Source organism: Carassius carassius, chromosome 48 (genome assembly GCF_963082965.1).
Source record: "Carassius carassius chromosome 48, fCarCar2.1, whole genome shotgun sequence".
NCBI lineage: Eukaryota > Metazoa > Chordata > Actinopteri > Cypriniformes > Cyprinidae > Carassius > Carassius carassius.
In genome coordinates this window covers 9593101-9618581 of record NC_081802.1, presented here as the reverse complement: position 1 = coordinate 9618581, position 25481 = coordinate 9593101, and the positions used below count along the sequence as shown (strand labels likewise).

General features: G+C 36.5%; 1 protein-coding gene across 1 annotated transcript in view; it reads left to right on the top strand.

Annotated features, from left to right (window-relative positions):
• Nucleotides 1-25481, top strand: part of LOC132131102 (DNA-directed RNA polymerase, mitochondrial-like) — a 47350-nt gene that overhangs the window by 10798 nt on the left and 11071 nt on the right. Inside the window, exons 7-16 of the mRNA XM_059543038.1 lie at nt 3790-3939; nt 5735-5902; nt 6084-6254; nt 6354-6593; nt 7810-8601; nt 9888-10010; nt 10158-10280; nt 14445-14624; nt 15218-15304; nt 20089-20202. Of these exons, the coding sequence (XP_059399021.1) occupies nt 3790-3939; nt 5735-5902; nt 6084-6254; nt 6354-6593; nt 7810-8601; nt 9888-10010; nt 10158-10280; nt 14445-14624; nt 15218-15304; nt 20089-20202 (2148 nt within the window). The remainder of the gene's footprint in view (nt 1-3789; nt 3940-5734; nt 5903-6083; nt 6255-6353; nt 6594-7809; nt 8602-9887; nt 10011-10157; nt 10281-14444; nt 14625-15217; nt 15305-20088; nt 20203-25481) is intronic.

Genomic DNA, 25481 nt, shown 5'->3' with positions numbered 1-25481 from the left:
AGCCAAAACAAAACTGTGACCTTATGCCAAACTGTACATTATGCATAACCGTACTAGTATACGGTATGTGTTGGTGGCAGAAGTTTACTTGTGTAATGTTTTTTGTTTGTTTGTTTGTTTAGTTTTTTGCTTTCTGTTAGAATTTGCTCTGCTTTGTTGTGTTGTGCCCTGCGTTGTTGTGTTTTACTTTGCTTATTTGTGAATTGCTTTGTTTTGCTTTTTTAACCTTTGTTTTGTTCGCTTGTTTTTTATTTATTTTTGTAGATATTTTATTTTATTCCTTTGTCGTTTATGATTGTTGTCCTGATAAAAGCCAAAAGAAACTGTGATCTTACGCCAGACTGTATGATATTCATAACTGTACTATTTTAATTATTGAAACATTTAATTTAGCTAAATACGTTCAAATATGCTGCTTGCATTTTTTTTTTTTTTTTTTTCAGTTTTGTGATTTTTATTTTAGAATTGTTTAGAATATTTTAATGCATAAACCAGATTGTAAAATATCTGGCATAGTACTATGCTTTTTCACAGTCACTGTCAAAAGTCACAATTAATGTTTCATCGTCAGTGAGCAAAAGTGTTCAAATACTACACATTTTTCCCATTTACCCCTTTTTACAATTCTTGAAATGTAAATTTGACTTCTAAATCATGTTGTTGTGCACCAGGTTTAGATATTTTGAGATGTTGCCTCCTCACACATACATTTATTGCCTCCCAATGCATCCTTTATTCACACAACCTCACTAAACAGAGGTCACCATACGTGCTTCTCCCTGTCAGGTCTGTTGATCTTGGAAATAAGGGCCTCTGCTGAGCCATGCACAACACGGCATCTTGTGTTCTGCCTGGCCGGGCTGTAGTAGTCATCGCCGTGGGCATGATTTATCCCTCCACAACCTTTGTGCTTGCTTTGGCCAGTGTCCATGTGATCTCTATTGAGGACAGATTTAGCTGTCACTCTCTCCTTGTGAGTATTAACGCTTCGGCTGACCTGTTCTGTCCCAGCCCTTCCATGATGGGTTTGGTGATAATTCCCAGATGTCTGTGCAGGATAGTAAAGCCTCCCTTCAAATGATAAATGACTGCACATGTCAACGCACAGCCCACATTAACATGATCTCTGCACCACTTAGCATGCTGTTGCTATAATATATGCCGTATTTACAGTTCATATTTTATGCAGCCACACATTTGGCTGCCAGCCAGACCTGAGAGAGTGGGACTTTTCAACCTGATTAGATTTTAATTGGCTGTACCTGGAAGTTAAAAGACAGAATAAAGGCATTTGACATTCGCATGGTTATTTTAGTTAGCTAGTTTGCTTGGTTCTTTTAAATATAAGTGCACTTAAACGTAATGATGTTTGGTTCTTTAATTGCACCATGAAGTTCAATGGCTTCTTTCGATTGGGCCTCATAACAAATTATGCAGCCTGTGAAAGGTTGAAGTAAATAGTCTCCATAATTGGCAGTCAAATGAATGATCGGTTTTTAATGTTTATCCTAATGAGATTGAAACCCTCTCAGCTTTCATATCCAGTTATAAGGAGCCAATAATATTAAACTTAGAGCCTCTGGTGATGAGAGATTCTCAGCACTCATTATTTAGCGGATCATCTTCAGCTCTGTTATGATTTTGTACACGCATACCGACACAAACACACTGATTGTGCCAGGATGTTATAATACCATGCAGTTAGTTAATACGATTGTTGCTTTAGCACATGAATATATTGCAATTAATAATAATTTTAAAAAGTAATTCAAATGAAAGTAAGGATAATTATGAGTGAAATGGGAAGAAATATTTTTTTTATATATATACTAGCTCTGTTGCTTGGAATAAAGCAACAGAGCTAGTATTTTTTTTTTTTTTTTTGTGGCTCTCATCGAAGGGGGACGCATTTTCTCCCTCTCCCTACCTTCCCTGCTTGCTCTCTCGTCTCATCTATTGTCAAATACTTCTGAGAGACTCTCTCTGCACTGCTCTCCAAACTGAAAATCATGGATTTGATCAACTGCTCTCTCAACGCAATTGACACCACCTTCTCGACGAGAAGCTTGGGTTCGGGGGAACCTGACTGTCCTGCCGGAACGTTTGCAGCTGGCTACACGATGGAAGCGTGGGAGAGATGGCGGTCATGTGTCTGGCGGCTCTTTCCGTGGAGGACATTGAAGATATCTACCTATTCGAAACCATGATAACAGGTCTTCTGCTGATTGGATTAGGCTTTGCCCTGGGTTATTAAAGAATTCAGAAAACGGGAAAAGCTGTCCAAAGCCTAATAAGGCTGCCCGTCATGATAGAAGCAGTGGGCAGAGCGGTCAGCACTGAGACTGAGACTATTAACTGCAATATGGATACCATCACAGAGAAGCTCATGGCTTTGCAAAGGAAATTGGATGGATTTGGAGACCAGAATGGACAAAGAGAGTGACTGGTAAATTGGAATGAGGCTACTCGCCCCAAGACCAAACAATCGCAATCTTATCTTCTTTCGGCTCCCCTCTACCAGCAATGGCCTTGGCCAAGGCCAATGTTGGGAACAACAACAACCCCCAGAAGAGCACTGCAGCGAGACGCTCTTGCGTTCCTCCCCCCTCTTCCACAGACACCTGCTGATTGTTGACTCTGTCTAGGACCTGACCAAGGCTGTCTCCATGGCAACTTGCTCTGTTGCTATCACAATCTGTGGACTAAGGCACTAGATTTGAATGCCAGTTCTCCAGGCCTACAAATACACAAACCCCCACCCCCCATCCCTCGCCTTCACCGCTTTGTACCGCCAGTCTGACAAGCGGGTCTGTGACCAGCGCTGTAGGGCTGATGGACCAGATGGCTGGATTACCTCGACCCCTGTTGCAAAGTCGTGTGTTTATGCTGTATTGATTATGTGCTTTTGTTGCTGAGGTGTTTTTCCTGTTCTCACACTGTACTCCCAAAGGAGCATAGTCTGGGTGTTGTTTTTTTTCTCCTCACTTCCCTAATGTTATGCTGAATCCTTCTTCCCCTGTACTGTATTTCGTTGCCTTGTACCCACATGTGCAATGGCAATAAAGTTGACCTGGGTGTATTAAAGGGACACAATAATAATATTTTTAGCAGGGAAGTAAAAAAATTGTTATTTCATCATTGATGTTTTGAGGTTTTTGTGGTGAGTTCTGAACGTGATATTGGTCGCACTCCATTTATGATTTGTTTGTCTATTTTTAAAACTCAGAGGACCACAATGGAAATAAGCCGATGGCTTTTTTGTTTATTTTATCCTCAACAGTTTTTTGTATTATTTTAAATTTTTTGTCAAATAAAACAAACAAACACACAAACAAATACGAATAAAATTGTCACTTATAAATAAAATCAGCAAAGTAGATGTTATAATATGATGCAATCGGTTACTTAGTATATTAATACTAAGGCTGCCAGTTTAAAACATGAATTTAGTACAATTAATTAAAAATTGCAAATAAATCTATTTAAATTTTGCATCGGAAAATCAGTCTTACATTATACTAATACAGTTGTTACTACTAAGTTTAAAAAATAGTTGCTGGTAATAGTAGGACTGTCAGTTTAACATCTTAATTTGGCACAATGAATATAAATATTTAAAAAAAATCTGTATAGGTTATACTAATAAAATTGTTACTAATAAATAAAAAATAAAATAAAAGGTAAAAGAACCATATTTGATGCGATTATATCTTTTTAATTAACTAAGCAGCAAAGTGCATTTGATTTGCATTTATTTTACTGACTTGATTCCCATCTTGTGTGTTTCAGAGGGAAGGTTCCACCTATCCTAAACTGGACTTCAGCCTGAAAGAACTGCAGGACCGTTTTAGTCTTCAGCTGGCTATGGAGAAGGCCACTACCATCACTATTGACTCAGTGGAGACCTTAAAGCCTGTCACCGAAAACATGGCCAAAATGGTATGAAACCACAACCTGTCTGATTGTGGGGTAAGATGTGTCAGTGTATAAATTGTGCCTAGCAATCTAGCTGACTGCATTATTTTAGTTGCATGACTATATATTTAGTACAAGCCAATAAATATAGCAGTTTTTCAGACTAAAACTAGTTTATCCAGGTCTAAAAATATGTAAATTTGGCTAAAGATTAGCTACAGTTTATAAAATGAAACATTTTTCCCAAAATGGTAGCTGTGGGGTAAAAATGTGTCAGTTTAGGGGTAAGATGTGCCAGTGCTAAGAAATGGTACAGCTACAGTAAATAATGTTATAAAATGTTGAAATGGCCTCACTACATTTATTATTTGGCTTATGTTAAATGTAATAATATGCTGCACAATATGGGATGGAAATCGAATGGAAAGTAGATTGTTTTCTCGTATTCCCCAATGATCAAATTTTCTCTTAACATGGAGTAAATAGGACACAGCTTTTTATAAGGAATATTAGTTTTGAATATTAGTTTTAATTACTCTTGAACTAGAAGGCAGCATAAGTAAAAAAATAAAATAAAAAGTGCCACCTCTTACCCGACTTTCCTTTACACCAAATTATTTATGTCTGTTTGTGGGCCAGAGTTAATGTTGCTATGACTGGTTTCTCTGAAACAAGCACAGTGGGAATCCTCAAACATAGGAAACTACCATAAAGAGGCCTTTCAAAATCACATATACACGTGTGGACAGTTTTCCTTTCAATAATTAACACTTATTTAGTATTTTTAACTTAATATTTTTTTAGGATCCAGATTTGCACCTAAGCTATGATCCATTGGCTAAATGCAGACATTTTTGAAAGTTTCCAGCTCATGCACTGAAAGTAGCCCTATCCCCACAACCCAGTTTCTGTTAAACTGGCATTTGCTCCTCTGTCTGTGTTCCCTCACGAGAAAGGTCCCCCGTGGTCTTGCAACATTTGTGCTAGGGTTTAATGGAATAGAAATGCATTGTAATGTGTCCCCACCAGCCTACTGAGAGAGTCATCTTTCCATCGGAGGGTCAGCATAACTTATATGTGTCATCCGCCTGCTCCCCCAGTCTGCAGGGAAACAGAAAAGCATCCTGATAAAGAGATGACCCACTTTTGGCTGGGCAGCACTGACTGCCCACCAAACACGATTTGTGTTGTGCATAAAATTTACATCTACATTTAAATTAGATTTTTTTTTTAAAAAGCCACAGGCTGCTTGAAAGGAGAATATGATGTAATGTAAAGGCCACAAATGGTAGCTGAATGAATCTCATGAAAACTAGTAATTTAAAGCCTGTAATGATAATGAAGCCTATTTTAGGAGCCTTAAGCCACTTTATTTTCATGACAATTAAGCACATCCTCTTTCCAAATTCTCAGTATGTTACTGTAATGGGGAAAAGTAGTGTATTATATTAGGGATTCCCAAAATTTTTTGTCAGTTAAACTCCTAAAATATTTACTTGAAGTCCTGGTGAGATTTTAAGTTAATATTTCAATATTATAACAACCATTTGCATGTTCGTTTGATTGTAGTTGTAGTGCTCACATAGCGTGCAGGTAAACAAATACATTTTTTAAAGATAATAAAAAAAGCATACATTTTTTATTTGTTTTCATTTTAAAATTATTCCTTTTCATTTTGCATTTTTATGATTTAATTTAAATGGCTAGTTTACATTATGATATTGATTGTACTTTGTTGAAGTAAATTTATCATCTTCATTGGCAACATTTACATTTCCAATTGTTCATTAATATTGTTGAACATTTATATTTTTTATAGAGAGAATTACTAGCAACACAGCGCAAACACTGGGAAAAAGCTCTCCTCCATGCACTGAAGGAAAAGAAACGGATATTATCCAGCAACAGCCAGAAGTCCTGGAGTACCTGCATATACCCATACCTATGTATCCTGGATGATCAGGATTATGTGAACATCATGCTTCAGGTACCAACTTTAAGGCAAATTTCCATGAGGTGGATAAAAATGATAAATGATGGCCACTAGACCAAAAAATAAAAACATGGTCATATTTTAACATGTTCAGATACTTTTACTTTCTCTTCGAGTAGGAAAAGTCGTACTTGGTGTACCTTTAAAGTGATATTTCTCTGCAAATTTTTTGTAGAGTTTAGACAAGCTATCACCCAGTGGTGAATCTTTGCTTACCTTGGCGGAGGAGATGGGAAACCGAGTCTACAATCTGTACTCCATTCGGCAGAAGAGCCACAGTCAGATGATTGAGAAGCTTGGGAGTATCTACAACACGTATGCTGAACTCCTGGCGAACGACAATGAGGTACAAGATTTGGCTGACCAGACCTGACGCCTTCATTTTGCTCTCCAATCAAATATCTAAACTGGCTTTTACATTTTATTGCCTCCTGTTTCATCATAGACCAATGGCATGCTGCTGCGGGAGTATTGGGCGAGTCTTGAGATGGAGAGGTGCAGCGGTCCCTCTCTTTTAAGTGACGACACCCCTTGGCCCCTGGTTCTGATGGTGCAGCTGGGCAGCTTCTTGGTTGACCTGATGGTTCGTGAAATCAAAATTTGGAGCAACATCCTCAATCCTGCTCAAGAGAAGAAGCTTATCCCCATCCTTTACCACATGTACACGTTCCGCAGCAATCATAAGGTAAGAGGTCGAGACCAGCTGGACTCAGTCATACTAGTTAAAATACTGCACATCCCTGAAGTGATTGTTCACGGCTAGACAGTCAAATGACTGTCCATTAAAATTTGTGTCATAAACCATCCGTTCTCCATCTAAAACCTCTCACGGACACGCATGTTTTCATGAATTATGGAATAATTTTTATTGTGCGAGTGATCGCAGGCCAATGGAGGAAGACGGATTGTGGCGAAACAAATCTCTTTTTTACTGTCCTCTTAATTGCACGTTTGATTAACCGCCGAGGGTTTGCAAAAAAGGGGGAGGAAGAGCTCTAAAAGATTGTGAGAATTTCCTTTTTGTCCTCGAAATCTCATTCCCCATGCTGCTGCCATTGCTCTCGGCATGCTTTATGGGCTTCAAAGACTAAAAGCTTAACTCCAGTTCCTCTGCTGAGTCTGCAGATGGCCCGTGCAGCAGGGAAGAGCTCTCAGTTTAGCGTGTCTCTGGATTATTCATGTGGCATGGATGCTGTCGAATGGATTCACATTCCTTTTTTAAAACATTCAAAGTGCCACCTTGTTGCAAGATGATCTCCATCTTTTCTTCTTGAGGTTTAGACTAATGAAATGACCTGACAAATCCAGTTTTCTGTCTTGTGAACTGGATCCTTTCAGTGGATTTAGTGTAGTTTAGTCGGATTCATGAAACAAATGACTCTTGTGATTAGATTCTTTTTAGTGAATGAAAAACATACAGCAATACCAGTTTAGTTCGATTTACGATTATAATATTTTTTGTGAATTTACAAGATACAGCAGGAACAGTGTAGTCTGATTCATGACTAACTCTTATGAACCCATTTCTTTTAATGAATACTTCAAAAAGACGTGTTACCACTTCAGATCAGTCTGAAACACAGCCCTGGATACTGAATCACTGTAATTACCCAAATGAATCATTATCAAATTGTGAAATCTTCATCAATGCCCATCTCTGTTTTTTTATACTATAATATACAAACAGATTGTATAACATATAACAGATATGTCAACTGAACCTTAAAGTAAAATGATATATACATTTTCATTATTCAGCATTCACACCAAAGTTGTTTATCCGTCTCTCAAAGACATTAATGTCTGTTGTGCACCATAAACATTTTACCAGTAGCACACATAAGTCATCTTTATGGAAAGTCTTGATTTTCATTTGTTCTCCTTTTTGGCATCCACATCAGATTGGCTTCATCAAACCACATCCTATTGTGACACAAATCCAGAGGGTTGCGATGGAAACTAAACTCACATTCGACTCTTACGTCATGCCCATGCTGTGTCCCCCTGTTCCCTGGACGTCCCCAAAGAGTGGTGCTTACCTGTTGACGCCAACCAAGCTGATGCGGTCCACGGATGGAGCCATCCAGCACCAACTTCTCCTGGAGAAGAGCCGAGATGAGGATCTTCATGCTGTGCTGGACTCCCTCAATCAGGTGGGCAACAGTCCCTGGAAGATCAACAAGCCCTTGTTGGACATCATCATCTCAGTCTTCAATGACAAAGGCAGCGACAAGCTCTGCATCCCTCCACCTCTCTCCGAAGCACCCGAGGTTCCTCGCTTCAATCCTCACGACCCGTCCTACACTCAAGCCGAGAAGGCCTACATGAAACGGGAGGGAGTCAAAGCCAAGAAGAAGGTGGCGGAGATGCACAGCCTCCGAATGGATGCACTGTATAAGTTGTCCATTGCAAACCACATGAGGGACGAGATCTTTTGGTTTCCACACAATATGGACTTCCGAGGGCGGACGTACCCCCGGCCGCCTTATTTTAACCACCTTGGTAGTGATGTGACCAGAGGATTGCTGCTGTTTGCCGAGGGACGGCCTCTCGGGCCCAAAGGCCTCGACTGGTTGAAGATCCACTTGGTGAACCTCACGGGATTGAAGAAGCGTAGCTCACTAGCTGGAAGACTGGAGTATGCTGAGAGTATCATGGAGGACATACTAGACTCCGCAGACCGTCCTCTTGATGTAAGCATTTTAATAGCACCTTTACCTTACTTACATACTAGGAGTTGTACAGTGGGTGAACTTATGTACAACTAGTGACGCAATGAGTGGAATTGCAATAAGTGATGATGATGTTGATAGAGATAAATACTAGTTATAATTATTGTTTAAATGTACTATAATTTTAATACAACATTTTAATGGAAAAAATATTAAATATAAATATAAAAATAATAATAATTATTATTATTAATCAATAACATTATTATTATTATTGGCTAACTTTCTGATCAGAGTATTAGGGCATATACGTAATAATAATAACAACAACAACAACAGCAGCAATAATAATAATAATAATAATTATTATTATTATTATTATTGGAATAATTAAAAATACTAATAATTTTAACTACTAATTTTGATTATATGAAATTTTCAATTTCAGTATTTTATTAAAGGGGGTTCTAATGTTTATAATAATAATAAAAAAAAATGATTGTTATTAATAATACTAACTATTATAATTATTGTTGTTGTTATTGTTATATGTGCTAGTATTAACAACAATAATAATACAAAATGAATGTTTTAATTTTATATTTAAATTTAATGTATTATTTATTTCTTATTATTAATATTCATAGTAATAATGATGTATATAATTTACTGTTATTAACAACAACAAGTTATAGTTTTTGTTTAAATTATTAAAAAAAATTATCATAGCCCCAAAATGCATATCATACAAAAGAAAAAAAAGAAAAAAGAAAAATAATATTACTGCAAACTGCAGAAGCGTATTAAATTTCCTGACTATACACAACTACATTTAGTTGCGTGCATTTAGCATTATTTTCCCATTGTCCATAGTATCAAAACAACCCTGAGATTCATTTTTGGGTCATAATCCTACAGTATATAGTTTATGCATTTATTGCATATATTGTAACAAATATATACAAATTGTAATACAATTACAGAAAATATACAGTACAGAATATATGTATTATATCATTAAACATTAGATATATTATTATAATGCAATCATAATATGCTATTAAACAGTGCAGGATTTGTTTTTCAATCTTCTAATTTTTATCTTCAGGTCTGCCCTTAATATTTTCAGCCTTTATTATGGCAGACCTCAGTTCACTCTGCATGTAGACCCTCTATGTATTCAGTACATTCAGATCCGAACGTGTCACACTGCAGGCTGTGAGCTATGACTGAGCCATATTTTTGCGTTTTATTGAAATGATTGTCACATTCCTTGTTCCCTAAAGAGTCACAGCTCTATGTTGCAGGGTCGCAAATGGTGGATGAATGCAGATGAGCCGTGGCAGGCACTGGCTTGTTGTATGGAGATAGCAAATGCCTCACGCTCACCCGACCACACCACATTCATCTCTTATTTCCCAGTACATCAGGTACTGAACCTTTACTTTACAATTGTAATATACAGCTATTAAGAACAACCAACTTTTGTTGTTCAAATATAAGTTACATATGAAGTTATAGACTTTAAAGCTACTGTAAACAGATAAATATGCATCCTCTCGGTGTCTCTCTCGTAGGACGGTTCGTGCAATGGCCTCCAGCACTATGCTGCCCTCGGGCGGGATGTGATTGGTGCTACTTCAGTAAACCTCATGCCCTGTGAACTGCCTCAGGACGTCTACAGTGGTGTAGCTCAGCAGGTCAGTCACGCTGCGGCACCAGAGGGCAGCAGTGCGTCTTACTGCCCTCTTGAGCTGCGTTTCCCAATCTTTTCTTGTCCATAGTTCCATCAATTAGATACAGACAGAGGTGGAAAGAGTACAAAAATATTCTACTCAAGTAAAAGTACCATTACATTAATGAAATTTTACTTAAGTACAAGTAAAAGTACCAGTCTAAAAATCAACTCAAGTAAAAGTAAAAAGTAGCTCATTTAAAATTTACTCAGAGTAAAAATTACTTAGTTACATTTTAACAGTGGGAGGGAGTCAAAAATGGGACAGGCCAAGGGTGTCAAACTCAGTTCCTGGAGGGCCACAGTCCTGCACAGTTTAGATATAACCCTAGTTAAACACACCTGATCCAGCTAATCTAATCATTTAGGTTTATTTGAAAACTACATGATATGTGTGCTGGAGCAGGGTTAAAACTAAACTCTGCAGGGCTACGGCCCTCCAGGAACTGAGTTTGACACCCCTGGGATAGGTCTATTAATCTCAAACTAGTTGTTTTTAATTAAAGGAATCAGTTATTTAGAATAATAAAACATTTGGGCTGTTACCAGGCAAATCATTATCAACAAACTCATCTTTTAATGCAGAGGAAATGCAGAAGATTCATTGGAAGTGGCATTTAGATGTATTACACTGTTTAGTGCAGGACAAGAATGCATTTAACCTGCAGTTACAAATGCATGAATAATGTTTTGAAATACAAGACATAAAATGTTGAATACTCATTTGAAATGATAAGAAATTTATTATTTTAAAAATAATCAAAAGATACTTTAAATGTGAAATAAAAATGGCCAGTATGTGTCAGCAAGTCACTGTTAATAAGTGAGTCATTGCGATTGAACCGAATCATTTAAACGGTTGATTCATTCAGGAACGAAACACTGTCACGTTGCTCAGAGACGCAAAACTGTGCTTTGGTGGCTGTGTTTGGAATTATTTTCTGTTGTAGAAATAGAGCTAAAAAAGGCAATATAATGTCTAAAACGCAAGTCTCTTAATTAACTTGTTTACTGAACTGTTATATATATGTATGCATGTATATATTCATGATGATTTTTGGAGGAAAAGACGGCCTTTGTGTGATTTTGATTTAATATATGAAATTATATAAATATGTGAATTTTCTGCCCCTATATCTTCAATTTTGTGATCATGCTAAATGCATTTTAGGAGACTGAATCACACAGTGAAAGACCGCACTATAAATGCGCGCGCACATCATTAAAACAAAAAATATGATATTATCGCAGACGATATATATAGCACACTCCTCACCACTGTCTGTTTGGCTAATTTGTGCAAAACCTCTTGCTAAAATGTCAAAGCTTCATTTTAATCACCAATGCAACGATGCAATTATTTAGCTTACCTCTACATTCTTGCGAAGGGTTGATGTCTTGTCGAGATTTTATAAGCTGCTAGTTTGGTCTTCCTAGGCAAGTACAGCTCACACTGCATAATAGAGCATACATATGGCCAGGGGTTCACTTCATTTCCTTCGAGTTCAACTTCAGAATATGACGGGGTTTCGTTTTCAGCGGTGTCTGCACCACTAACGCCTGTTTTGACCGTCTGCATCTTTCTTGTGATTTTAGCGCCAGTTTGCCCTCCTGCCCATTATTTACTGCCGTAGTTTCCAGGGAGCGATTTATTTTTTTTATTTTACTCAGTAAGTAATGTGTTTTAAAATGTAGCGAAGTACAATACTTTAAACAAAATATACTTAAGTAAAAGTAAAATTACAGATTTAAAAAATTACTTTAAAAAGTATTAGTACACAAAAAAGCTACTCAATTACAGTAACGCGAGTAAATGTAATTCGTTACTTTCCACCTCTGGATACAGACACCCCTTCATCAGCACCGGAGTCATATAATTCCGGGTAATTATCATGTAGCGTTTTCATTCATCTTAATATAACGCTCATTATTTCAGTAATTCACTTTTAAACTTAAAATAATAGGGTGAAAAACAGACTTACCAAGTAGCTCCCTCTCAAATGAATTTGATACTTTCTTTCAAATTAATTTGAAATCATAAGATTGATTTGTGCATGTATGTGTGTGTATATATTATTAATATTATTATGATTGCTGTTTTTATAAAATGTTATAACAATAAGATTTTACAATAAGTATAATTAATTAATTAATTAATTTTATTTAATAATATAAAAATAATAATTTCCTTTAGAAATGCTCTGATTTAAATATAATAATATAGTGAACATTATTGTGGTTAATTAAAAATGCTATATTATTTTTATAATAAGATTTAAATACAAATGTACAAAGTGGGTGTGTGTGTGTGTGTGTGTGTGTATACACTACACACACACACACACACACACACACACATTTGTATTTAAATCTAATTATACAAATAATATAACATTACTTCTTTTATACATTTTTAACATTTTAAATGATATATATGTATATGTATGTATTAACTATAATGTTATTAAAGATTTAAAATTTAAGATTAAAAATATATAAGTTTAAATAATAATAGTATATTTAGTATAAATGATATAACAGTATTTAGTATAATTATATAACAGTATAAAATAGTATAATATTTCTAATAAAATTTGATTATGTAATAAGCAGTATTTATATTGTTTTTATTCATTTTTGTATATATATATATATATATATATATTATACTAACATTTTATTATACAATATATATAATATATATATATGTGTGTATCATTAAAAATTAATTCTTTTTTTTATAATTATAGTGGTCATAATATTTTTTTTATACGTAAAAAAAAAGGATCAAAATCTTTCCTGCTTGACTCACTGCACTAGAGCACCGCCACAATCAGCCTCTACCATTTTAATTTCTATTAATTTTTATTTATTTTTATTTTGAAGTCGACTGTGTATTTTTTAGAGAACACTATCTGAGATATATTGACCTACCTATTGACTTGGCTATATTTTGGGAACACAGTATAATCTCTTAATACTGTGTATCGCCTTACCAGAAACGTCAGGTTATCTGAAGGGTACATAGCAGACGTCTCAATGAGCTCTGCCGAGTCAGAGAATGGTTTAAACTGTTTCATAGGGTAAGCTCTCAAGAGCCCCAGTAAAGACTGTCAACACCTTTCATACCTCATGTGTGATTAATGAACCTGCTCCTCCCTTCCTGAAGAATAAGCTATTTATAGTTTAAGTGAGGGACAATTGTGGTATTTCTGTAATCAACAGTATCAATTCCCACTCAAGGGTCTTTCAAATAAGTTATAGAACACTGATTCCCAGCCAGGGGTCTCTCTACCGAAGGGGATACTTATTTGTTAAATAATAATAATAATAATAATACAATTGTTTAAATGAAAAAAGTAAAAAAGTAATGATGATGAATTTTTTTTTTTTCATTTGCTGTACACAGCAAAATGTGCAAGTTTGTGTGAATGTTATATATTTTATTTTGTTTTTACATTTATTTTGGTTATTATTATATTTATAATCTAAATAAACAAAAAATAACATTTTAATAATATATAAATGTTATATTTATTTAAATATCATTACCAGTTTATTTGTTATATTGCACTATAAATCTAATATTAATTAGATTTATTTTTGTTAATATTGTTGTTAATATAATAAATCATTTATTCATATTGTTTGTTTTATTTATATTTTAAAATATAACAATATAAAACGACAATTATGAATATAATTCATGCATTTATGATATTAATAATAATTTAAAAATGTATTATACATTACAAATATATAAAATAAAATAAATATAATTGTTTTAATATAATATAGAATAGTTTATAATAGTTTATTAGCATATTTAAATTATATTATTATGTTTTACTGTATAATGTTTTAAGTATTGTATTTTTTAATATACTGGTAAAAAAAAAGTATACTCTGAATACACTGTAAGTCGCTTTGGATTAAAGTGTCTGCTTAATGCATAACTATAAATGTAAATAAAAAATATATGCTAAAAATATAACTTCTCAAACCACATGATTAGTCATTTGTTGGACAATCTCAACCAATTGTGAATTGTGACTGATCCTAACATTACTGTGATTAAGTGCATTGGTTTATGGAGTTTTAGAAAGGTGCGCTGTGCCGTGTCTCATAGGTGGAACAGTTCAGGGCTCGGGATGCAGAGAAGGGATTGAAGATCGCGCAGGTGCTGGAGGGCTTCATCAGCAGGAAGGTGGTGAAGCAGACGGTGATGACTGTGGTCTATGGCGTCACACGCTACGGGGGCCGTCTGCAAATCGAAAAGCGACTGAAGGAAATCGATGATTTCCCCAAGGTGAGGCTCGTTGCACTTCGGTTAAAATTATCATAGATGGACCAACAAACTGTGGGATGAAAAATGGCTCAAGAGTTTCCATGTGAAACAAACCTTGTCCTGGTTCTGGCAGCCACATCTAAGGTGCTTTAGCCTTTAACCTTTTCTTCAGCTCGACATAAGGGTAAAGATAAGCTTGGTAATCTTGCTTTACATCACAGATGATGTGAACTTTAAGGATTTACTTTCCCCCCCATTTGTGTCAGTCTTGATTTCCTCAAGTGTGGCTCTCTGTGGTCCACCATAGAAGCATGTATCTCCCAAGAAACACCATAGAAACATCTATCTCCCAAGCTGTGGAGATTGAAAGAGACATTATCAGTTCTTTGAGGAACCACAATGGTTCTTCTACGGTGAAAACCCACTTTTGAATCTTTATTTTTAAGAGTGTATTTGTTTAAATCTTTTCATTTTAGTTACTGGTACCAGACATATATATGCAAATGCATGTAATATAAAATTTTTGCCCTGATGTGCCTTTTTAGGTTTGGATAAAGCATTCACACTATTGTGCTTTTGTGAATATCTAACAGTGTGCTATTTTCAATCCACAGGACTACATTTGGGATGCTTCACATTACCTGGTGAAGCAGGTTTTCAGCAGCTTGAAGGAAATGTTCACTGGGACAAGAGAAATTCAGGTATTTGATATCACATTCCCTTATAAACTTACACTTAAACTTAAACTTTTTCACTTGGTGGTCACATTTACTGTTGTTAAAGGCGCAATATGTAATTTTTCTGCTTTAAAAATAGCAGATATCACTATATCTATGTTATATATATTTTTTTGTTGTGTACTTACATTATCCCGACAGTTTCCACGAGCTTTCAAATCCAGAGAAAATTATAGTTTAATTAGAATACACGGCATGTTTCTTTATTTCCGTTTTGTTGCGCTTCTATGGCGTCATATAAACTTTGACCCCTCTAGTTTATCTAACTTCCTGCGGAACCGCCAAATACAAAGGTGAACAGAAGCAAAGACGAGACGAAGAAGAAAAAGTAGTAGCTAGCCTTGATCGAGACTATTATATTTTATATTTATATTGTTTATATTCGTATTTATACCTCAATCAATAACTTAGTTATGGATCATGATTATGCTTTGCCTGCACGTTCTGTGAAGCGCAAACGTACGGGTAAAATAAATGACCCGAGAAGGTTTTGGGACGAAAAAGAAACGAGACACGGGTAAATATTACAGGTGCAGTTGCATTTCCAAGATAGAGAGAGCTTCAGGACAAGCTGAAACTACAGAGAGATGCTTGCATTCTAATAAACAGGTATGCATCCATTCAGCTAACTATATCTATCCGTATATTTTGTAAAACGATGATGTCTTGTGTAAAACGCAGACGTACTAGCTCTCATGTAGAGTATAATGTAAATCTACATGTGTTCTATATCTAGCTGGATAAAGTAGCTTCAAATGCAGTTCACTATCTTGTTCGATATCATAGTATAAACGTAGCCTAATTACAGTGTTGGGAAGGTTACTTTGGAAATGTAATAGGTTACAGATTACAAGTTACCCTGTTTAAAATGTAATGGTAGTGTAACTTTTTCAATTACTTTATTAAAGTAATGTAACTAATTACTTTTGAGTACTTTTGATTACTTTTCTAAATTTGTGAAAATTAAATAATAATAAATAAAATCATATACATCAACTCAAATACAGTTATCTAATAAGCATGTGACGTATTCTGTGTACTAAACTCCTGAAACATTGGTGTTTTTTTTTAAACTGCTGTCTCCTTGTATATGATGTGGTGATAGTTTTCTCAAAATAAGTAAAATGCACATGAAGTGACACAGAGCAGTTCTAGAAATTGTTTATGTGTTCGTGTACTCATATATTGAGATGGCAGAGGTTGAAAACACTGCAAGCTTCAGTCCTATGTGTAGTAGATGAAACCATGTCATTGCCATTAATTTACAGGAGGGGCGGACTGGGAAAAAATTCAGACTGGAAAATTCAAACTCATACAAACAAATTAATGGACAAAACTATTTTTTGTATGGACCTGACATAAAAAAGGTTTAAATCTTTAATTTGGGGACATGCAAAATAATTAAAAGTTCTCTCCTGAACTGCACCTTCACTTCCATTTTTCTCTTCAGTCTCTTTATTTTGCCCCATTATCCATCTCTCTCATGACTTTAATACTCAAGATTGAACAAAACTATACTGTACAATACAATACTCTACAATACTACAATATATTTATATAAAAATCCTAATACTGTACACGAGTCATGTTTTTCCCTTACAAAAATTGACCATGCTTTTATTAGCCTATATAAAAGTACAATAACCTTGTTTTGTTTTTTGTTCTGCAAATGGATTTCTATTTATTTTTAAATAAATACATTTGTAAAATAATTTTTGGTTACCACATTTAAACAATAGTAACCATGTTCTCTGGATTATTAGTAAAATAACAAAACTTTAATTTTCGTAAGGGTTGTGTTGTTGTCTGTCGTAGCTTCCACAAAAAAACCTGTTTATTTTTCAGCTAAATTACTACTGTAACATTACAACAGATAATAATGATGTCTTTTATATAGTATTTTGAGTGATGACTGATGAGCAACGTGCTGCTGCTTGATTAAATAAATAAATAAAAAACAAAGACAAAAAAAGCATCTTTACAGATGAAACTGACCTGAAACCGTGAACAGTAGTTCAGCTTCTCGGCTCCAGCTGTGCGCTTCCACAGTGCACTCTTTTCTCTCTCTCGCATTGATTACTCTGAGTCTGATCCAAACCGTTTGGCGGAAGCGCGGAGAGCGCGCGAGTCACGAGATTTAATTATCAAATGGCGGATTCGCAAATGATCGCTTTATTACATTCGGCAGGCAATTATACAATAATGATATTAAAATAGCGGGCCAAATCGGCTGCCAGGCCACTGGGAATCGTCCCGGTTCTCCCGGTGTCCAGTCCGCGCCTGATTTCCACAGACACACAGAACGTGCAGGAGTCATATGTTGCATTTTTGGGGCTTAATATTCACAGACACTAGTCCATGTCATGTTTTGATTAAAGTGTACTGACCTACTTTTAATTTAGTCATCCAAAATGTGGTATATTCCGTCCGCGTTAGGCATTCCGTTTTTATGACTGGGTTTATGACTGTGTTTCCGCATCCCGGAAATTATTAGGGCGGTATGTCTCAGAATAGTCAGTGCAATTTGGGAAATAAATCAGTTAAATCTGTATGTGGATGTGTGTAAATATTCAAATGTAATCCCCTTTGTAATCGTTAAAAATTTCATAAGTAACTGTAATTTAATTACTAATTTTTTCTTAGTAACTGTAACTAATTACAGTTACATTAATTTTGTAATTAGATTACGTAACGCCGTTACATGTAACTAGTTACTCCCCAACACTGCCTAATTATAATTATTAACGAAAGGCAACCGTGTTTTTTTTAACATATATTACTACTAGCTAGATGGAATATTGATTTGATAGGGGTCTGATAATTCATATATCTCTCCGTTCGAAAATACGTGATTGTCAAAATACTAAGGCTGGTGACACACTGGCTGCGTGGCGTCTCTGCTGCGTGCCAGAAGAGCGGCGCGCTGCTGCTGCTGCTGCAGGTGACATAGAGGGAGACCGCCAGCAGACCAGGCTCTTGTCTTCATGACAACAATATCTATACTTCATGTTGAACATAAATATAAAGCCTACTGATAAAGGACACCGTCAACAGTATTGACGGCAAAATAGACTATGTTTTACAGGTGCAATATTTGAAAATCGAAAATCGACAAAATTACATTTGTATCTGAATTTATGTCAACCTATAGACTTTCAAACATCAAAATGTCATGAATTAATATGTATTTGTGTACAAAATTACATATAAACATATTTTCCTATTATTTTTTGCCTGGAAACGCTTCCAACACGCGTGCGTGTCACGTGAAAAATAGGCGTCGGTTCTATTTCTAGCATGCACACGTTTTCTGCGCGGCTCGAGCCGGGCCTGAGACACGCGTCTCACGCAGGCAGTCTGCAAGCTCTAACCTATTAACATGGGAGCCGAATTCAAAACTGACACGCCACACAGCTGAGACGCTTGCGCCACGCATCCAGTGTGTCGCTGGCCTCAGTTAAAATGAGTGAGGAATGTGGGGAGCGACAGAGCGCGTGTTCCAATGAACAACAACTCCCATGAGCCTACGCTCTTTCCCGACGTCATCGAAGTACGTCTCATGTTATTATTTTGATTGAGTGACCCCTGGTGGCCAAAAATTCCATACTGCACATTTAAGCAAATTTTCATCATTTCAATAGGAATCCAGACGATTTGGAATCTCGTGTGAAAAATTTCCTCATGCAGATTGTGTAACATGTTTTTTTTTAAGTGTATCACATTTCAACAAAAATATTAAGCAGTGCAACTGCCTTTAACATTGATAATGATAACAGATGTTTCTTGAGCAGCAAATCAGCATAGAATGATTTCTGAAGGATCATATGACACTGAAGACTGATAATGTCTATGATAATGATGTAATGATGTTGGAATTTAAAATAGGAAACTTCTATTTTAAATTGTAATAATTTTTCCCAATATTTCTATTTTTACCATATTTCAAATTAAACTAATTCAGCTTTGGTGAGCATAAAATAAACTTCAAACAACAGTCAACCCTTGTTGCTTCTCTTCTCATCTTTTTTTTTTTTTTTGAATGAAAAGAGTATTTTTGTGAATCGCCAGATATAGTTCTCCCATGATGCAACTGGCTGCGGCTCATGAATTACAGCTGCAGGAAACAGAAAAGGAATGAACATCCCTGGTGCAGTAGATCAAGGACCAGCCGCTCACTGTCTCCTGTTGCACCCCTCTGGGGAAACGAGCAGACACTCAGAGCGAATGTGAAATATCCCCCACTTTTCCTACACACACAAGCAGCTTCCTAAATAGGTCAGATCCGCAGGAGCAGCGGCAGTAGAGCCCAGGTAGTTGATCATTCCTGTTACCAGCAGAAGGTGATACAGGAGACGTGGGCCCTTGCTGTTAGTGAACAAGCTGATGAATGGAGCCACTTCAGGCCCGGGCCGCTTCCAGATGAACAGAGGAATTTATCTCACACAAAGTGTTTCAGGGAGAGCACTCGGGACGTTATGAATGTGGCAGCCAAGTTGCGCAGCCGGCACTGTTGCTGCGGATCAGCAGGTTTTTTTTAACGCTTCCTCTCAGCAACAACTTCCCACCTGTATTTCTAGATTTTTCCAACTAGCAACCAACTTTATCGCAGCTACTTTTTCCTGTGAAGACAAATTGTTGTGCATAGGGGTTTCAACTTATCTAGTTCAAAACTATATATAAATTAGGTTTTGAATGCTTAATGTATTGTTGGATCGATTGGTTGATGCTGTTCTGACTTTTTCTCTCAGGAATGGCTGACGGAGAGTGCTAGGCTAATAGCTAAGTCTGGGAGAACGGTGGAATGGGTGACGCCGGTGGGACTTCCTATTGTTCAGCCCTACCACCGAACAAAAAACCAAACGGTAATTGTTTTAAAATTAACTTGCCAATTTAACTAGTTCACCATTTTAAACACATTGGCCTACAGTTCAGCCCCTGAACCCTTATGGGCATAAATGCTTAAATGAATGCATAAATGAATGTATAAAACTTTTAACAATTTAATTAAGCTTTTAAAATGTAATTAAAAAAGCTATTTCTTTAAATTTTTTGTAAACAAAGTGCTGCAAATCTACTGTACTTCAGCAGTTTATATTTCTATATTTCTGTCATAAGTTCTTCAATCCAACTTTTTTTTGGCAGGTCGTCACGAAGACCTTTGAGTTTCTGTGCATGTCTGACAATAGTTATTTATCAAACGAAATAGAGAAGTGACTCACAGTTTGGCAAATATTCGCCGGCAAAATCCAGTCATTTCAATACACAATACAATTGGGACAGGTACTAGACTGATTAGACATTTTCCCCTTTCTGAAAGACACGGTAAGTTCTTTCATTTCGTCATCTTTGAACTTCCTCAGCAGAATTCAGCAGGGAGTCAGACCTCCATCACAGCCTAGGTCTTCATTGCACTGCTTGTCAGAAAGGTCTTGTGCAGCTGAGAGTGAAACAATGAAGTAAGGTTATGAGGTTTAATGAGGTTTTGCATGCAGGTTGATGGCATCAGCAACAGAGCTGAGGCTGCACAGCGGTGGCCTGTAGTGCGTGCCGAGATCCAGCAGAGAGCATCTGGCAACCCGTCTGTGTCACAGCCGAGAAGCATTTGCTGCTGCTGATGCTGCTGGGTGTGGCTGAATGCCTAGGATTAGATTCAGTTTTTAAACAGCCATTTTTTAAATTTATTTATATATATATACATCAGAATTTGTTTAAGCACGCAGTATATGTCAGTGTAAATTGGAAAAATAATATTTTTAACAATAAACTGTTACAATATCTGTTCTCTACTGCAGATTGTACGAATGTAGGTCATCACATTTTATTTGACTTTTATGGAATTTCTAATGAAGGTCCTCATTAGCTGCCTCATAAATTCTTTACCGTTTAAGCCCTTCTCTTTACTGAGCAGGAGGTGTGAAGGCCACTTATGGCATTCAGCATGTTAAAATCCTACTTATGTGAACGCTGACTTTCTGATGACAATATAATTGATGTTATATCAGTTAATTATAATGGTTCACTTGTGAAATTTAGCATGAAAGCATTCAAAGAGTTTTCTTTATTTTCATGACTATGAAAATTGTAGAGTCACACTGAAGGCATCAAGGGCTATTTGACCAAGAAGGAGAGTGATGGGGTGCTGCGCCAGATGACCTGGCCTCCACAGTCACCGGACCTGAACCCAATCGAGATGGTTTAGGGGTGAGCTGGACCGCAGACAGAAGGCGAAAGGGCCAACAAGTGCTAAGCATCTCTCGGGGAACTCCTTCAAGACTGTTGGAAGACCATTTCAGGTGACTACCTCTTGAAGCTCATCAAGAGAATGCCAAGAGTGTGCAAAGCAGTAATCAAAGCAAAAGGTGGCTACTTTGAAGAACCTAGAATATGACATTTTTTTAGTTTTTTTCACACTTTTTTGTTATGTATATAATTCCATATATAATTCCACATGTGTTAATTAATAGTTTTGATGCCTTCAGTGTACATCTACAATTTTCATAGTCATGAAAATAAAGAAAACTCTTTAAATGAGAAGGTGTGTCCAAACTTTTGGTCTGTACTATATATATATATATATATATATATATATATATATATATATATATATATATATATATATATGTTATCTACTAAAATCTTTACCCCTTTCTCACATTGAGATTGGCTCGATATGAGAAAGGGGAAATAATTTAACGAGATTACAAAAAAACACACTCTGCCAACACACATTCCAGTTCAAACTACTTGTAAAAGTGCATGTAGCATCCGATGACCCCATGGATGTATCATTCCAGCATTTGAAGGTGGTCGATGTTTTGATATATTACATTGGCCACTAGATCTGTTACTACACACATTCTTCATGAATGGTGCACTCTTTTATCCTCAACAGACGGTTGATGGGTCAAGGTCAAAGATCGGTCATGTACAACACCATTTAGAGCATCAGCCACATTATAGTGAGTCTATATTTATTTCACCTAGCTGTGGAGGCACTTTAGACGGTCACACCAGGGGATTCCAATTCTCCTGTAAATGTCACACTGACCAGATTAATGTAGCACCATCAAGACCCCCATTAATCACCTCTGAGCCCCAGTTCTACCTCCACCTGTAGCCGTGCCACCCCCTACATAGATGAACCTGCATGATGGATCTTAATGACCCTTAATGGTGTTGTGTAAAGGATGAGTTTTACAGCCACTTTTTATGGTCATCTCTTTTATTATAGTTTTCATTTCATTAGCATATTGGGTTATTTATGTCTGAGGGGAACCCGTAGTAGTCTGCCAGGCTTGGCAGATCATCAGCTTTGTGGGTTCAAGGTATCTGGGTCCTTTGTACACAGTCCTTTTGAGGATGTTTGCTGTGATTGAGGCTCAACTCTTTGACGGGGTCTAAGAACCTCTGATTCGTGAGGAGCATTAAGCTCCGTTCAGACCGTATTGCAGGCGTGATCTTCTTTATTAACATGAAATTAAACATCACAGTTATTTATTCGTTCTTATTAGGAAACCCAAAGTCACCATTTAATTAAAACCAACCCCTTTTTACTTAATACTCATCACTGGTATAGCTCTTACCTAAAAAATGAAAATCTTTTACTTGTCCTTGAGTTGTCAAACCTGTATGGCTTTTGTTCTTCCGTGGAACACAATATTAAGTCAGTGTGAGTATAGCTTGAGTAATTATAACTTAAATACTTAACAAAAAACCTAAAAGTGTCAGCAAAAATGTGTTATAATGATTTTTGATAGAAACAATTAAGCATGTTTTTACAGTAAAATCTTTGTAAAATCAGTGTACAATGCACTGTGCTTCTTCTGGTGATCGGTGCTATAAAAAAAAATGGTTTGTAAAACGGGTTATTAAAGATACTTTAAGTTTACTTTAAAATTCACTATTAAAAAGAGTTGTTTTCAAGAATAATGTATTTGGTTTTCCAAAAAAACAAAAAGGTGATTGGAACAATTTGACATATTAAGTTAGATAAAAATTCTCCTTTCTAACCTGTCTGGTAGTTTTTCTTCTGCCGTGCAACTCTTTAACTCAGGAGAAAATCCAAAACCATATTTATCTCAACCCCCTACTTCAAATGTAATCAAGGAAACGTTTTCTCATGCTGCATCAAGGACGCTTCACTGAGGTCACCTCTCCGTGATTCAATCTCTTGCAACCTACCCTTGATCTTTTTTTTACATGGGAAATGGCATATTAATTAGATGCCAGGGAAATGGGATTGTAATGGCATCATAACAGAGAAAACAAATAAGCCAGGGTGAAATCCACAGTTTTTATTCAGTCACTGTGCAGCACTGTGTTTGTTGATAGGGGAAAGGAAATTACACTTGGGAGGGAACCAGACTTGGGATATGCATCAGTAAAGCTCGTTAATGTGATTGTTTGCTGTTAATCAATTTAGGGGTCACTTTTGGAGGCTGAAATGTTTCTTTCACTGGCTATACATCAAGATGAAGAAAAACGGTGTGGTAATTCAGTAAGGAAGACAACCAGTGGGGATGAAAGCCATGGGGAATCATTTGTTGCCCTTACTTTAGTACCCAAATACTTGCGGTGTCCTTGGAAAAAGGGGAAATGTGATTTCTCCAGGGACTCTTGTGGTGTTCCTTGTCTACAGTCTGATCCCAAGCCCCACTGCAACTCTTATGATGCAAAACGCTACTTTTTTTACTTCTACATCCTGCTAATTGGCTAAAGTTGAAGTTTCATCTGGTCTGAAAGTCAAATCAAAAACGAGGTACTTTAATATGTGCACCACCAGATTTTTAATATCAGAAAGATCAGGTCTGTGCATGGCAGCAGAACATGTAAAATTCAATTTTAATTGATTCTTTAGCAAAACACAGTTGTTTTTGTAGAAGCGTTGATAAATACGGCTGATATTTCAAGAGTATTCTCAGAGGACTTAATCGGGCAAGAGGTCAACGGTGGTGTAAAGCCTCTCTCTAGGGGATGCTGAAAGATTTGAGATTCTTACCGCGAGACTCAGATAGATGCATTCAGTAAAAGGGGGGAAGCTTTGTGGATAGCTGATGGCTTGGAAACTAGATGCTACCCTTTTGGCATAAAATATAGGATGCTTATGCAGAAGACTGGTCAAATCCCAACTGCAACTGGTCTCGATCCTGTTCCTCCTTGCTTTCTTTATCATTCTCTCTCATACTCTCTACTTTTGGTCCCAGTAAAATGGTGTAAAACTCTTCATTTTGGCTTTTAGATTCATGCGAGGTCTTTTGTAGTCAGCCATCTTATTGAATTCTGCAATAAAGGACACAAGAGAACAAGTGAAGGAGATACAGCTGCTCTTTTGCAACATGCTTTATTTTCAAGAACAGGAAAAGCACAGGCAGCTGTCCAAACCAGGAGTCATCACAATTTAGATAGGAATCCCTTTTCAACTATCTGGGCATCATACCAGCTCATCAAGATGGCTTGCTTTGGTCCTGTCTTCCTTAACCAGAAGTTTTAGTTGCCCCACCAGAACCAGTGGATCAGGAGTACATTGGAAGTCCTATTGGAATTAAGGTTTCCCCCAAGAGCTATTGAGGATGTACATTGACTTTTTATGAAGGCCTGTCTCACCCCCATCACGCACCTCAATGTCTCTTTGATTTTTGTTGTTCCCGTTAATGAGTCTTCATGGACTCATAAATCATTGCAACTGAAAGGCCACTTGTCTCGTTTTGCCGTACACCAGGAGTGTCAAACTTAGTTCCTGGAAGGTCACTGTCCTGCAGAGTTTAGCTCCAACCCTAATTAAACACACCTGAACCAGTTAATCAAGTTCAAGAAATATAGAAACTTCCAGGCAAGTGTTTTGGAGATGGTTCAAGTTACACTCTGCTGGAAAGTGTCACTCAAGAGTAGAGTTTGCCATACCCCATTCCACAAAATGTATTATACACTTTCCTTTTATGTCCATTTGCCACTGTAAAAGACTTCAATCCCTGTCATCGTTCACTTGTCCAATTAATTGAGCCGCATTAGGTTGTGCTTCTGAGGCACCGTAAAGACTAATCAAAGTAGTAATGTGATGGATGCCCCCCTGACGCTGACAGTTCCTATACCAAGAGCAGTTGCCTACTCATGGGTTGTAGCCCGACCTCAGCATCTACATGAT